The 17315-nt window shown below is 30.3% G+C and overlaps 1 protein-coding gene across 3 annotated transcripts in view; it reads right to left on the bottom strand.

Annotated features, from left to right (window-relative positions):
- The window catches only part of jvl (javelin-like), a 450812-nt gene that overhangs the window by 353765 nt on the left and 79732 nt on the right, over window positions 1-17315 (bottom strand). The window contains exon 1 of one of the 3 annotated variants that reach the window (XM_075360970.1): window positions 8996-9137. The exons of 1 other annotated variant lie outside the window; for it this stretch is intronic. In XM_075360970.1, the coding sequence (XP_075217085.1) occupies window positions 8996-9010 (15 nt within the window). In that variant the 5' untranslated portion in view covers window positions 9011-9137. Of the gene's footprint in view, window positions 1-8995; window positions 9138-17315 lie in introns of those variants that run through there. One more of the 3 variants, XM_075360967.1, reaches the window with a different exon arrangement.

The following is a 17315-nucleotide window of genomic DNA, read 5'->3' as shown; positions in this document are numbered from 1 at the left end:
TATAGTAAAATTATTAACTTAACGCTAGTTAAAAATCGCTCAATAAATCAAAAAGAGGTTAACGGTAGGAACACATAAATATGTATATCCAACATATCGACCAAATAAATAATTTTGTCTTACTGTAGTAAGTTAAATATTTAAGGCTAAACGTAAATAAGTAAACCGACTGTTCACTTATAGGACAGTAATTGAAAACAACGTGCGCCAAAGTACCGTGAAACGTACACGAACAAAAATTATAATTACTCATAGAAAAAAACTAACGGAAAATTTGTTATACAAAAACAAGTCACGTCGCTTGTGTGAAATATAAACCAAAATATATCCAATTAATTTAGATAATAATAAATTACCAAAATGAATCAGGCAAGAATTATGATCATTATATCGCAAAAAGTTACAAAAAAAATTTCAAAATTATTTCAAGTAGGTTAATATAAAAACAGAAAGTACATTTTTGAAAAAAACTTTTAATATAACTCTGACAAAAACGTAATAAATTTTTTTTTACATCAAAGTATCTAAAAAACAAAATTATTACTTTTATTAAAAACGAATATGCAATTTAAAAAAGTTATATTACTGGTGTAATGTTTTTCTAACGTTTACACTTTAATTAAACGATACTTTCACTTAAAAATTATATATCCTGAATATAAAAAAAAAAACACCAGAAAAAAATTAACAAGTTACTTCCTACCATTAAAACGAAACTATTTATTCTACGTAAAAAAAATAATAAATAAATAAAATAAATCGATATATGAATAAATAAAAATAATTTTATATTGTAATTTCTAATTGTTTAAAACTTAAAAAGTACCTAAAATTCTACGGTTTGAAAAACAATAGATTATACATCACCACGCGTTAATTTAAATAAATTGGGAAAAATTACATTTATTCGGCTTAAGATATGAAATTCAGTTACGTATTTTTTTGTATATAAAATAAAAAAATCAATTAATTAAATTCTATTATTTAACAAAAATATTTTTCTTAATTTAACATCAAAATTACAGTGCACTATTACCACGATTCTTTCAGCTATTAGAAAAGGTAACAACGACTGATGCAGTTTCCGTCAGCAGCACATCACTTTCTCACCCGAATCGATAAACTGTCGGTTAAGCGTAAACAGAGCTGCCGAGAACTTAAAACAACAGACCAGAACTGATTTTTTTTATGTACAAGATTCAATATTATAGTGGAGGCTCTCTCAGATTTAATAGTACAATATTGGCCGTAAAAGCCCCCTTCAAACAGTTAACGACCATTAAAAAGGCAACTATTGAAATCATTACTCATAACTGTACTAAAAAAACTTTTATAGAAAAAAAAATTCAATTCCATAAGTTTTATTCAAGCATACTTCGGATTCATTGGAAAGAATTTGATCTGCAGAACGACGTTACAGTAAAAAAAAAAAAAAAAATACTAAAACAAAATGAAAATGGTAAACAATGTATCTGGCCACTGTAATTTAAAAGAAAGTTTTGAAATATCACATTAAGCTTTTTATTTAATACTGGGTGCAGAAGAAACGCGACAATATTAATTACCACCCATAAAACAATTAACATAATTATCCGGAAATTTGGATAGTTATTGCCGGATAACTAGATTACGGCTTGAAAAATACATTAGTTATTTTATATTCAAGTTAAATATTAACGAGAAAGAAAAAAATAACAGCTTAAATACATAGTAACTATAATCTTAACCAACGGCCCACGCAAAATATTGGAAACGGGTTTGTTGAAAATAAATATTTAAATCAATTTTACACATTCCTAACTAACGACGATATTAATCGACCATAATCGATTAATAAATTTCAATTTGCATAATTAAATTAATCCTTTTATCTCAAATTACTTATAGACAAATAATTAAATATTCACCTCGTACGTATGAAAAAGATTAATTCAAGTAAAAGGGTTTATATCGGTATTAAAATTCTTTTAATTAGCATACTGGTCTTTTCCCTCTTTAAAAAAAAATCTGATGTGGACACCACATAACTTCCTTGTACGCCTATTAAATTGCATATAAACATTTATCGTACAACTTTTTACAATCAGAGGTTAATAATTATTAATATCAGTATATTTAAATTAAAAAAAAAAGTTAAGAAAAAAGATGAAATCTAATTGGAACCGATGTAAAACCTTTTGGAACCGATTGGAACCTTGATCCAAGTATTTCATAAATTAAAATTTAATTTGGCTTTAACTCTGGAACCGATGAAATTAAGTAACACTTATGACATGTCGTTGAAAAGCTCTCAATGAGGGTTTATTACTGCAGTTAAGAAAAAGTCCAAAATCCAAATTGTTTTTGATTTTTGGCGTTTTTGGGACACTTTTGGTTCAGTCGATTGCAATCAAAATGGGAGGTGCACAACTAGATGTTACAACAGTTCTAAATCCAAAATTTCAACATCCTACGGCTGATCGTTTTTGAGTTATGTGAGATACATACGTACGTACAGATGTCACGCCGAAACTAGTCAAAATCGATTCATGGAAGGTCAAAATGAATATTTTCGTTGAAATTTGAAAACCGAGATTTTTGCGATCACAATAATTCCTTTACTTCGGACAGGGAAGTAAAAAATATCAACGGCAGAGATAAGTATAAATTAATTAACACAATCGATAATGAAATAAATGAGCCGATGAAAGAAAACCTGCACAAAAACCACAACTAATTTCATTCACAGGCGGGTGGTATAATAATGTACATATACCTGTAAAGTTAAATATCTAATACTGCCGTTAGTAAAAAATAAATAAGATTAATAAGTTAAAAAATTTGATCTGTAATAATATAAAAATAAAATAGTAAAGTCAGTCGATATAACTTATCCATGTTCTTTTCGGGTATATAATCATATCAAAGGACAAACGTAATACATCAATATTAACTAGCCTGCCCAATTTCACCCTCATCAAATGTTTCAACTAATTTTGAAATTTAAAATATTTAAAAATATTAGGTTGTAGTTAATTTTTTAACTTAAAATCATTCTTATGTTTAATTTGAGACCACTTCGACGATAAATGGATAAAAAGTGTTGAATGAACCATGTTCGTTATTATTTAAAAAAAGGAAATAATTTTAAGGAATCGAATATCTTTTCCAGTTATAAAAATGATTTTATTAATTTTTCGAGGATGCTATTTAAGGGTAGGGATTTTATTTTTAAGTATTTTCAACTTATACTTTCCCGGCGAATATAACTAAAGCAGGAAAGGCTATACTAAAGAGCAATCATGTCAAAAATGGGTTATCGGGTTTTTTCTTCAAATCTTTACGTTCTAGGGTCCAATTATAGTTCATCTAGACCGAAAAAATTTATGTATGAATGCGCGTAAGCATGTGAGTCGCAATGCTTTTGGATTTATATCTCAGGAATGACCAAATCGAATTTCTTCAAATTTAGGTAAAATATTTCGATAAATTGGGGGGGGGGGGAATTGAGAAAATTAACTTTTTTTTAAAAAAAATACTTTAATGTATGGAGGGATATCGCGAAAAAACAATTTCGAATTTCTTCACACATTTTAGAGAAAATTTTATTATTAAAGCAAATCTGTTACCTAGAAACGATATATATTCGTATAAATAATCAATTTTTTTTTTTAAATACCTTTCACCTCTTTAAATTGAAATACATGTTTTCTGTTCTTTTGCTCTGTATCCCTTCAGTTGAAATTATATCTATTAGTTCGAGTAATTTTTTGTTACTAAAAATTAATTCTGATAGGATATTTAAAATTCTGTAAATTTCACAAATATTATTAAAGAAATCTTTTGTTTCCATTAACCATCGTTATTAATTCAGAAGAAACAATCCTGTAAAATGGATTTCCAAATAACATTTGTTAATGTTAAATTGAAGTGTAAAAAGTTGTTTAATCTATTATTTTTTATGATTTCGTTTCTCGAGGTGCCGTAAAAACAAAAACCATACAGCAGACGTTAATCGATGAATAACTTGGTCACTGTATAAACTTTAACATCTTTAAATTTTGACATTCGTGGTCCGACAATTATTTAAGTAACTTAGAAATGTTGCATGTAAGAAAGAGAAACTTGAATCACTGCGTTATTAAACAAGATGACAAATATTAATAAATATAAAAATAACAAATTAACATGACCGGCTTAAATAAACAGAATATGATACGATATACGTACATTTAAGCAATAAACGATCTAGAAGGGCATTTCAATATTGTTTTATATAAATAACAAATTAAATATGATATCAAGCGATGTTGCCAAACAGTTGTGACAGAGTTTGTTGAAGGGGGAAGGATTTACTCAGGAGAAAAAGAGTGGAGAGAACGGATTAAACGAAAGAGAACGAACGTTTGTCGGAGAGGGGAGGAACAGGGAGCGTGAGGGACGTGTAGAATAGCACATACCCGAGATATACATGTGTAGTAGTTAGATAAATCTAATCATCTTCCATTAACCTTTACCCTTTTATAAAATCAATCTAAAATTAAAAAACGCCTAAACCTAATAAAAACATTGCGTTTACAAATACCGTGTAAAAATATTTATTCGCCGACCGGGTATCATACGAAATCCTACTGTACTGAAGTTTTTAATTAAATATACTATTAGCTTCATTATGCAGTAAAGCTAAGTAAAGAAAACAGTACTCAACATAGAAATAATAGTGTTCTTAGCAGAAAATATAATAATTATTATCTTAACAACAATTTTAAATAAACTATGTTTACCATAAGTTAACTTGGCAAACAAATACCAAGATTAAAACTATTTACAAAACAAACACCTAAATTAAAATGAAAAACTTGATTACCACGAAATTTAATAATTATCACTGGTAATTACCGAAGATATAATATATAAAACATCGTTGACACACACACATACAAAATATATTACATTTAATTTCCTCAATATCTACTGATGATGAGTGTTTAACCATCAAACTAACCCTGTAGTTTTAGATTTTATAATTTTTTGACGTGAAACGTCTTTAAAATCACACCGAAATATAGGAGGACCAGAGCAGAAACGTAACGAAAACGTCTATATAGTCCTGCCTTAATAACTCTCTATTAGTCTCAAAGACGTATATGCGGTATCATTTTATAACTTACAAGGCCAGCTCGCCGATAAGACTTTGAGTTTGCGTCACCGGCGAGCGGGTTGGCGGGGAGAGAGCACAGCGCAGATAAGCCAAAACTGCCGCTCTCGCTCATTTCCATTCAGTGTAGCTCACTACTTAGGCGTTATAGCGCAGTGATTCATGTGCAAGTGTTTAGATTTTTAAGTAATAATAAGTGTATTTTGGACAATACTTATGTGTAAAAAATTAAAGTAAACGTGTGTAAAAATTCAATATGTCAGCCTCAGCCGCCCAAAAGCCAGCCGGAAATATAAATCACGCATATCGTTGGAAAGGGAAGGTTATGGGCCACATAATGGTATTCAATGTCCGGTGCCAAGCGAGCGAGACTGTTTCGGGAGCGTCGCAACGCCGGCGGCGCGAGGACCTCTACCGCTGCTTATTCATGCCTTATGTCTCTTACTTCTCATATCACGGACAAATGCTGAACAAAATTATCGAATATTAGTCGGAATAAATATCATGTACCGCTTAGCGTCTGTTTTATGTTAAATTTAGTACGCAGTGAATGTTTCGTTTTTATTTCAATTCAATACACTAAAAGTGACTCGCTGACATACAGAACGATCAATTTTTTTGTATAGTTGGCCAAATGAAGGAACTAAAATTTTCCATTAGAGACTTTCAGTTTTGTTCGAAAGAAATACGACGGTGGCTCTCCCATTTAACTCTACAGATTAGTTGATCGGTCTGAAGCTCGGAGAAACTTCATCCAAGGACTGTAACGTTTCCCGTTAAACAAACGGCCGTGCGCCCCAACCGATTTTTTTTAGCGTCTTATGTTTCCAATTTATTTCAATAACCGATTAGTATAGCTCTTTCTTTATAAAAATTACTAATAAAAAGTTTGACATAACTTGCAGATTCGGTTGAGGTCTCATTTCACAGAAAACCACATCAAGTTTGTCACCCAACATTCACTTTGGTTCGATATGGCTTCCATCTTTAATGAGACATAATCCCACCTCAAGTCTACTTCATTCCAGACTGTAGTAGCCAGTAAGACGGGCGTTACCTCTGCGGCTGCAATGTTAATTCGAAGTCTTAGCTCAACAAGATCAGCAGACATGGGGGTTCACATAAACCAGATCATCAATGAAATCCCACGGGGTCAAATTTGGAAAACGAGGTTGCCATGCAAACCTTAACGACCGATCAACCGACCATAGAATCACCACACCACGGAGTATCAAGAAAATCTCGGGCTTCTAGGACGTAATAAGATGGTGTCCTATTTTGCTGAGCGTAATGGCATCCATTACGGTCATCATCGTCTAACTGAGGAATTAGAAAATCTCAATAAATTTTTATACGCATTTAAAGTTGTGAAGTCCTTTGTGAATCACCTGGTATAGTAGGAAAAAAAATAAAATAAATTTTGGATTGAAAATTCACTTACAAATAGAATACGGGTTTATAAATAAACAAAATTTTATTTTATTTAATTACTGAACTAATATATATATTTTATTTATATAAAATTTAATTTTTAACACTACAAATTAAATTAAAAATTAAATTTTATACACAATTTAAAAAAGAAATATATTTAAAATTGGCGACTGAAACTTGTCAATGACAAAAATAATAATACTTCAATAAAAAACTTAAGTGAAAGTTGAAAATTATATTCAAACATTCCGACATATTTATTTAAAAATAAGCAAATATCATATTATATAAAATAAAATAGCTGTATGGAAATACATAATATTCCATGGGCAAAATATGTATTTATTCAATACGTAAAAATAAATTATATTTGTTAAAAGATAATCTAGTAGGCCGTGTACACTACATCAGATATATATTTAGAATGCAATCTTATTAAGTAGGTCTACAACCTAGCAACCAGTTTTAATTTTTTTTAAATACAGAAGGGAATATTTCATATTGTTATTACAGTAACCTAAACCCTTTTAATAACCTTGAAATTCTTTAGTAGTAATTACTATATCTAATAATCACAGCTTATTACTTTTTAATATTACACAAGAAAAGAAAATATAACGTAACGTGTAATGAATATCGACTGTAAAAGTATAAAAAAAATAATCGAATTCAAAATTACCGGGTGATAAAATAAGACGATTTTTGTTAGCTTGGTGGTGCTATAAATTTACTGAATAATTCTTTAAAATAGCATTTAATAGCAGAGATGTAACAAAGCGAGAGTGCTGTTCCAAGACAGTTTTCGGCCATAGCATGTTTTTACCATTTCCTAGTCAAAGGTTTTTAAAGTAAAGAAGGTGATCTTAATCTGAAAGGCTATATCAGTTTGAAAAACAAGTAATATTTATATTCAATTATATTACTTCGCTATTTTCTTAATGAAATTGATAACAGACCGAACATAAATTTAAAATAGATGACCTTAATAATTTATAACGCATATTGTAATTCAGAGTTGATAATATTGTTATAAACTACAAAACTATTACCAGTTTACCAATTACCATTTCATGCAATATCCAAACAAAGTGCTCCATAACTCTAATTTTGCCTCAACAGTTTACAAGTAATGTTCATCTCCGTAATTCAATAAATTATGAATTGATCAACAAAAATATTGTTTCAGAAGATCCTACATAGTTAATTTGTGAAAATTTCCACATTTTTTATAAAACATGTTTTGGGTCATGTAAAAATGATGCGCTCTTTAAGTTTTTCTTTTTGGTTGACTACTGTTACGTATTAAATCATTAATCTTTTTTTAATCTAAACAACAAAAAATCCTTCACATAATATCAAATTTCAAAATATAATAAAATTGCGAACATATGTATCAAGAAAAATACTAAAACTTCTTTATACTACAGCACAATAAATCTGTTCTTTACAATTATGTTGCAGCAGCGGTTTCATTTCTAAACCGTTTAAATAGAAAATTAACATGATGTGAACACTACTTAATTAAACAATAACAAAAATAATGAGATAAAAACCTTACTTATAGATTATAAAACTTATTTTGAAAAATTACCTAAGATAGAAATGTTTATAATTTAAACTGAACCTAATGTAATAATCGATAACATTACAATATAGTAGCAAACCATCAATTTAGTATAGCTGAACCATATTTCCTGTCAATTAACAAACAAACTAAATATACAAATCACTACAGGAAACAAAGATAGACATCTCTTAGAAAGTTCTGCAAGATATCATCGTGTATGGGCTCTCCAAAATAGTAAAAAAAGTTAACGATTTGTCACTTTCGGGTAGATAAAAAGGTAGCGAAATCTCTAAAAAAGTTTCTTAGGAACATGTAAAAACGTTCTTAGAAACGTGCCCGTTTCCTCTTCTTACAGAAATTATTTTATGTAACTATGCTAGCCTAAACTTTTAAATTGTTTTTCAAGATCATTAAATATTTCATAAAATAAACCGTATAATATTCATGAAAGTAAACAAAAATTTTAAAAACGAACGGCAAGAAAATTAATACTTAACGCTAGATATCGGATTCAAATGGACAAACAAAATAATTGGTTATATTTACATTATTTATAAAGAAATAATATTGAAATACCATTATAATGATTTCGAAGAGTTAATTCACTCCTCACAAAAAATATAACAGCATCCAATTAAAGGAGATTATAAGCCATTTTAGTACCAAAGTAGAATTAATTATACATGAAGTTAAAAAAAAAAAAAATTATATACAAAAAATACTTTTAAAAACTGTTGTATCCGTTTTCCTGTTATGCAATAAATCAATTTCTTCCCAAGAGATTTTAAAAAAAAAACCAAGGCTGAAAAGGCGGATAATTAAAATAAATAAAGAAAAAAATTGTTCAAAATTTTTACCTTAATAAATTGCATTCCCTTCGGAAGAGGGCATGATTTTATTGACACAAACACAGCACAATAAAAAAAAAACTAAACACAAGAAATAAAGAATATTATACACATAGCAACACAGTCAACAACTCCGGAGAACTGAGACACCAGTGAGAGATACCAAGCAACGATCGAGTCGGTAGGCACTAGGCCGTGACAGTCAGCAGGCGGTTATGAAGTGGGAGGGGAACGCGTGATGCATCGACAGTGTGTGGAGGGGAATACACGTCATTAAATCTGACGTGACGTCATCAACAATGACGCAACGAGTTAATTCCTTCACAAAATTTATTATTCCTCAAAATTTGATAAAAATTGTTACAAATTAGAGTTCAGCGCTGTAGAAGTTTCAAATTCCATACTTCATTATTCAACACAAGGGAGTAGATACCGAAGCAAAACAAAATAATAATCTTCTTTTTTTAAAATCACTAACTTCATAGTTTTACAGTTTACTTTCGTTTTATATTTCGCCAACATTATCAAACTATTTGACGTTTTAGTAAGAATAGGTGTAATTCTTAATAACATCTAATATACATATAAATAAATATATATATATAAACATTTAATTCGGTAGTAGTTTCTTTTATTTCATTCAATAAAATTTCCCTGTTGATTAAAGTTAAAATGGTTAAATTCATATTGGAAAGACAGAAAAAATATGCTTTTATGGTTTATCTAAGGATTATATGTATTTTAAAAAGCGATTAAAAAGTCGTATCTACCTGATACGCACTTCGGCCGATTGAATTATTATGCAAGCACCACACAAAAAAGAGCGCCTTCGAGTAGAAGTATCAAGCATCTCCTATCCGAATTACACAAGAACTCTGTAGATCTGAACAATGGACTTAATTAGAAGCAAATTACACCAAGAAAAATCAAAGTACAAGAAGAAATCAAGGCAAAGGAAAGCAGGTGAACGGTTAATGAAAAAGAAAGACTTATCCTCGGAGGAACTGTAGCGCAACCTCATCCAGAAGAAAACCCCAAAGTTTTCTGCAAGTACAAGCCATCTGACCCGCCTGTAAACCGCTCGAGATGAGATATCAAAGCATTTTATGGATATATGAACATCACATGACTGATCGAACATGGGTTTTGCCTAGCTTAAATATACGGTAGGAAACAAAAATGTTTAACCACAACAGCCGTTCACCCAGACCCCCTACTGTAGTTGGGCAGTACTGATGTCTGAACGGTCGCAATACTGTGGTTATTCAAACACATCCAGTGCTATTTATAACCAGTATAAACATTGAAAAATCTACCAGTATAAACATTGAAAAGAAGCGCTGGACGTAATGTAATTGTCGGGAAGTAACGATTTGCTACTTTTTACTACTGTTGCAAGTACCGATTTTAGTAAATGCATCCATTTTTATTCCATCTGCCACATGGCAAACAATTTATATATATATATATATATATATATTTGGTTGTGAGCTGAAAGGGTGTATCTGAAACAGTCAACATGGACTAACATTTTAAGGAAAATATACTCAAGAAGAATAACCGATAGGGTAGATACGATTAGGGTACGGCTGGAGTTGGGAATTTCTCTCTTGGGAGATATGTGTACTCGTATGTATACATAGATATAAATGTAAATACAAAACAAAAATAAATATATAAATAAAAAATCCATCAACAATAAATAAATGAATTTATTCTTTTAAATTAAACATGTTTGTTGATTCTATATATACAGTAATTTTTCAGATCCCATAACAGTTTCTAAGAGCCCGTTTTCTAATGGGTTTCAGATTTAAATATAAATTTTTAGGCAAAAATCTTTTGGAAAAAAGTTTATGATCTATTTATTAGTATATAATTTCATTAGACACATTTTCCTTCTGATTCACTCATCTTCGCATCACTATCTTATAACGTTATAGGGATTTTTTTGCAATACCGATTAAGTTAAAAGGAATGCATTCATAAAGTTTCTACGGTTTTGAAGAGTAAGATTTTCCGAATTCGCAATTATATATATGATAAAACGCAAACAGTAAGAAAATTGAAGAGGCTTCATAAAATTAACGTCCATTAAAAACAAATAAACACAAACAAATCCCGAGAAATAAAATCATGCATAAAAATTGATTGAAGTACGCAATTACACGCAAACGAAAAGATATTTAAAATATCTTGAAAAAATGATATATTTTTATAAGTAAATTAAATGTAGTTATCTTTCAAGTACAAGTACTACACAATATAATTATTAACAAATTACACGAGATATACAATACAATAATGAGTCATAGTTCCTATAACAACTAATGTACAAATGCACTTCAACAATATACAATTCAACCGACGTTAGAAATGGAACGGCTCTGTTTCAGTGTTACCTTTAGCTAGCGCAGACAATATCATATCGTGACTTTTAGTAACAGTAAACTAGGACGTTTCGTCATTTCTTTAAACGGTTTATTTCAATAGAATGAAAACGAGTTAGGAAGTGAAGTGAATTTATTTTCTCGCAATATACAGTACGAGGGTGTGGTTAGATCGTTTTCACATTTATAAAGTAAACATAATTTAATGTCGGTCCTATAACAGAATAATACACTACCATATACAGCGGTAGCATTTTCTTTTAATTAAAATATGGAATATTTATATTTGCTGCACGTTTTTTTTTTTTAAGTTAGTAAATTTTAGTAATACAGTATTAAATACTAGGTAAAGTTATAAAACACGCGCGTACGTGCATAGTAACACACACAAGCGAGCGTGTAAAAAACACGACCAAGAATAAGACTAAATCTAGAAGCAAAATTAAAATAATTTGAAATCTTTAATTTACGTAGTCTAAACCCTTCGATTACTACAGTGGAGTAAGCAGTAATCTATAAAAGCATAAAACTACACTAGGTGAATGAGGCTTTCGATTCTCTAACAAAAAAATGGTAGAGGTTTGAAAAATAATACCAAATGTAATACAACTAAAACGTCTGACTCTGACTTGTATAAACTCAAACTTCCAAGATGTATTAATTTGGGAGCCTGTTCGAAAAACTGTCAATAACAGATATGTAACTCAAACAATTGAAAGACACCCTCCGAAAGATACCCTCAGAAAGATTCTCACGACTGTGAGTAAATAGGGATAAATTTAAAATCTATTGTAATCACATTACAGTATTTCATAACCGTTATATGATTGAGAGCTAAATTATTTCATAAGTGATCCTTCTCTTAAAAATTAAAAAAAAAAACTCATTCCAGAAAATGATCAAGTAAAATGTGCGGGTACAAAGAACCAAAGTTGAAAAGCCCGCATAAAATTTCAAACCGAAGAACTCTCCAGTGCAGTGTCACACTGGAAAGTTCGATTACATACATTAGATCTGAAACCAACGAATGTATGGTAAGAACAGTTTCTATCTTGCGGTCGTACAAGAAAACCAACATACTTACCTACCGAATAAAGCCATCCTTCCTAACATATATATATATATATATATATATGGAGAGAACATATATACATATGTTATCTCAAAATAAAATGTTGGAATATGGAATTGTAAATATTATCTTACAATAAACCTTAAAAACATTCAGGGAATATAAAACATAGCAACAATCATTTAATTCAAAAAACATTACTGTTAAACGAAGCAAAACAATTAAAATTATTTAATAATTTTAATCATATTTAACAAAGAAGATTTTGATCATTAGGATGAGCTAAAAAGTAGAGGGAAAATAAGTTAGAACAAAAAAAAGACTGAAAACAAAAAATTATCTTTCTGGCCCTAATGTTAAAAGAAAAAAACTTCTATTTTTTAAATATGACTGACAATAATTAGTTTCTCGTTTTTTCGCTTAAAAATTAAAACCATAAAACAATCTTATATTTTTGGTAAATTTTTGTTTGGGTCATCGTTTTAAGAGAATCCTAAAAACTGGAAATACCTTGGCAGTATTTCATGAGTTATAATTTTTTTATAGGGAAAAACTAAGTTGTTAATTTTATAATCCAGGAAAATTTATTATAGATAATTAATATATCATTATCAGAAAAAAAGATTTAATCAAAATTTTCGATGAATTTTTAAAATCTTTCCAGAAAAATTCGCGAATAGTTCATTAAAAACATGAATTTTTTAAAAGTAAAATTTAGCTTTAATTTTAGGTACTTGACACATTATTTCATAACATCAATTTAATTTAAAAATTTTTCCTTACAATAATCTCTTAATCAAAATAAACTTTTCCATCAAGAGATAAGCGGCGCTCCGTCTTAAAACAAAATTATCTTACAAAGCTAATATTAGCATTTAAAAAGCTCATCATCTTTTCTTGCATTATTATATTTTACGAAACATGGTAGAAAAAAATCTTGTGTGGGCACCACGTGACATCCTTGTACGCCTATTAAATTACTCGTACATACACTGATTTTTTGCTGTACTTCATTTAAACTTATTTCATTTGAAAGTGAGATACGATCCTCCAATTTTTAATAAAGTGGACAGTTACACAATCGCTAAAATATTAGTTTATATTAACATCAGATATTTATACAATTATTAATTCAACAACCTTACCTGAAATATTAAAATAGAGTCACGTCCCTTTCATTTCACTATAATTCTGGAACCAATGAAAATAAATACCACTTATGATACATTGTTGAAAAGCTCTCAACGAGAGTTTATTACTGCAGTAAGAAAAAATTCAAAATCCGAATTTTTTGGATTTTGAACTTTTTTGAACACTTTTGGTTCAGTCAATTGCAATCTAAAGGGGAGGTGCACAACTAGATCTTACAACAGTCCTAAATCCAAAATTTCAGCATCCTACTGCTAATCGTTTTTGATTTTGAGTTACGCGAGATACATACGTACGTACAGACGTCATGTCGAAACTAGTCAAAATGTATTCAGGGACAGACAAAATAGATATTTCCGTTGAAATCTGAAAACGAAGTTTTTCGCGATCACAATACTTCCTTTACTTCGTAAAAGGAAGTAAAAAAAAATTTTACTAGAAACAGGATAACTCTAAAACCGTAACATAAGGCCTGCTGTTAACTCTACCTCAGATAAGATCAGCGTTTAAACTTACTTAATGTAGATTCCGCCAATCACTGTACACTAATTTATTATAAAACAATAAAATAAAGTACTTTCTAACGCTGAAACCCTTAATTAAAGGGGATACGTGCAGCCTACATTAAACACAGAAGGGGCAAACGGTTACAAACAGGATAATGCTTATTTACTTAAGAGATTAATTTAACAAAAATCATGCAGACGTTCAGTAACATTCAGTTCAAAATTTGTTTTCATTAAAATACAGGTATAACAAACCCTAATAAGTTTTAGTTTTTATTACCAAAATAACTATTAAATTTCTTATCTGTGGAATGTGGTTAGGTTTTTCTGCAGAATGCAACTGATGCATAGGCAGTTCTAAAGTTTAAAACTATTATTTGAATGTTCAGTTATGAATGCTTATAGTTTGCATATTATTAACTATGATATATTAAAAGTAGTTTTTTATTTTTCCTGATTATTTAGAGAAATGGATGTGCTTTATTACTAAAGCAATTAATTTAATTTTAAATAGTGTACATAAATTTAAAAAAAAAAACTTATTAATTACATAACATTTATTAATAATAAAGGATCGTAATAGTTTTTAAAATATTAAAACAAAATTTGATTTTTAATCTGAACAAGTTTTATTCAAATTCACTCTTTAATCGAAGTCATAAAATTAAATAAATCCATTAAAATTTGATGTAAAATAAATGCGAAGTTTTTATGACATATGACACACACACACACACATATATATATATATAGATTTGACCTTGCTATATCATTCAAATACATAGATTTATCTCTTATCTTAAAATTACAACATCATACGTAAATGTAAATTATTTAAAAATAATATAAATAAAAAATTCTATAAAAGAGAAACTAAAAAATAAATTCTATCAATATTCGGAAAGTTTATGCTAATATTTCGCAAAAATCAAATCACAACATACACAGATATGAGTGAAGTTTGATTTGATTCTTCATCAAATACGAAGATCGGATCTTAAAAATACATTATGTATACACATAATATATATACAGAGTGATTGAAAGAAACGGGAAATTCGAAAAATTAAATAACGTTAATGAAAAGTTTTTTTTAGAAAATGAATTTTATTTCATGTAATTGTACAAATGTTGCCATTTTAGGATACATACATTTTAGTTTATTTTTTAAAGATGACATCTTCCAGGTGACCTCCTCTTCTACGTAAACACTCACGGAGTCTCTTCGTTAAATTGTTCATGGTGTGACGTAACATCTCAACTGGAATTTCCGCAATTGCTTCTCGGATCTTTGCCTTCAGTTCTTCCGTTGTAGCAGGTCTACTGTGGAAAACTTTACTTTTAAGGTGATCCCAAAAAAAGTAGTCGCAAGCTGAGAGATCAGGCAATCTGGGAGGCCATCTAATGTCACCATTTCGTGAAATGACACGTTGTCCAAACAATCGGCGTACAGCTGCCATCCATATTCGTGCAGTATGTGACGTTGCTCCGTCTTGTTGAAACCAGAATGGTGTTGTTGATGTTAAGAATCGGTGGAAATCCCTTTTGTTGTTCCACAACAAAGGTTTCAAGCATGGCTACGTAACGAGCCGACGTCACTGTAATCGCAAGACCGTTGTCATCCTCAAAAAAATAAGGGCCTATAACACCGTAAGATGACATAGCACACTACACGGTCACTTTCTGGCTGTGCAACGGACGCTGGTGTAGCTGCGTAGGATTTTCTTATGCCCAGTATCTGAAATTTTGCTTTTTAACAAATCCACTGAGGTAGAAATGCGCTTCGTCTGACATCCACAGTTCGTGAACAAACTCTTCGTTATCATTTATCTTCTGAAGCATTACATTACAGAATTGTGCTCGCACAACTGCATTCGTTCGGTTTCAGTTCCTGGACGATCTGCAACTTGTATGGATCGAATTGCAAGTCCTTCACTAACATTCTTCGAACACTTGAACTATGCAATTGTAAAGCTTGAACATTCTGTGGTGTACGGACGGTTCGCTCACGGCCTGGAGGTTTCTTTTTCATTGCCGAACCAGTTTCCTCAAAATTAGATATCCATGTTTAATTGCATGTGTTGATGAAACACGGTCGTGCCGTCCCAGATTAAAATGACGGCGAAATTCTCTACGCACTCCCTCCACACTGTCATTGTTTTTGTAAAACGCTTTGGTAGCAAATGCACGTTGCGCACCACTCCAAGGATCCATGACAACTAAATGGCAGGTTAGGTTAGAGAGACTGGCGCCACTTATCAAGTGGTACCAATCGCCCACGGCTACCAACACAACTTTCAAAATTTCCCGTTTCTCTGAATCACCTGTATATAAACAACACTGCAAATAAAAGCTAAAACATAAACTCCTGCCTTGTGAGCCTACTACAGAACGCTGCCCTAGCCTACTTGCCATTTATATTATACACAATTGCGATACATCTGAAAATCTGCTAAGTAATACTGACCAGGCTCATTAAAAAAATACGGTGCAACAGTCTATAAGAAATTGCCAAGATATGGGTTCCATGTAAATGAGAACAAACATGTTCAAAAAAGTTTAAAATAGTAAGCTCTACCGACACAAGTCTTCTCCCACTTAATCAATAGAGCCACACTGTTATGATGCCTGAGGAAGTATCAAACACCCGTTACAAAACGAATCCTTATGAAATTTTTCCCCCGAAGGAGTAAAGCGTTCTTTAATATTTGCGACGTTTTAGGCACCACTAGAAACAAATTTTTATCATTAGGCAAGAGCAAAAGATTGGGTAAAATCGTTTATGAAGGAATAAAGTGTAGGGAAAAGAAATATATGTTCGTCAGACAGAAAATTAAAAAAAAAATTAAGAGATTGTTTCCAGTATTGAAAAACAAACAATCTATTGATATTGAGAAAGTTTAATAAATGCTACAAATTAAAATAAAATACAAGAAGTACTTTCAAGATGGGGTTCTCGTCTTCTTACACGGACGCAGATGAAAAATGTTTAACGACTGTGACTTATTTTCTACAAATCTTCAAAGAGAACGAAAAACATTTCCAAACAGAAAAAATTCCAATACAACCTGTGATTAGACTTGGGTCCACCATTTCATTTGTAAATTGTAAATAAGAATAGATTGAAACATAGAGATTCTCCTCCAACAGAAAACCAACACCAACTTTTTCGTAGCAAGATCACGACTAACGTGTTTTGGAAATCAAAGGCA

The sequence above is a fragment of the Lycorma delicatula genome, chromosome 3 (assembly GCF_047948215.1).
Source record: "Lycorma delicatula isolate Av1 chromosome 3, ASM4794821v1, whole genome shotgun sequence".
In the NCBI taxonomy this organism is placed as follows: domain Eukaryota; kingdom Metazoa; phylum Arthropoda; class Insecta; order Hemiptera; family Fulgoridae; genus Lycorma; species Lycorma delicatula.
This window is presented reverse-complemented; position numbering and strand designations above follow the sequence as displayed.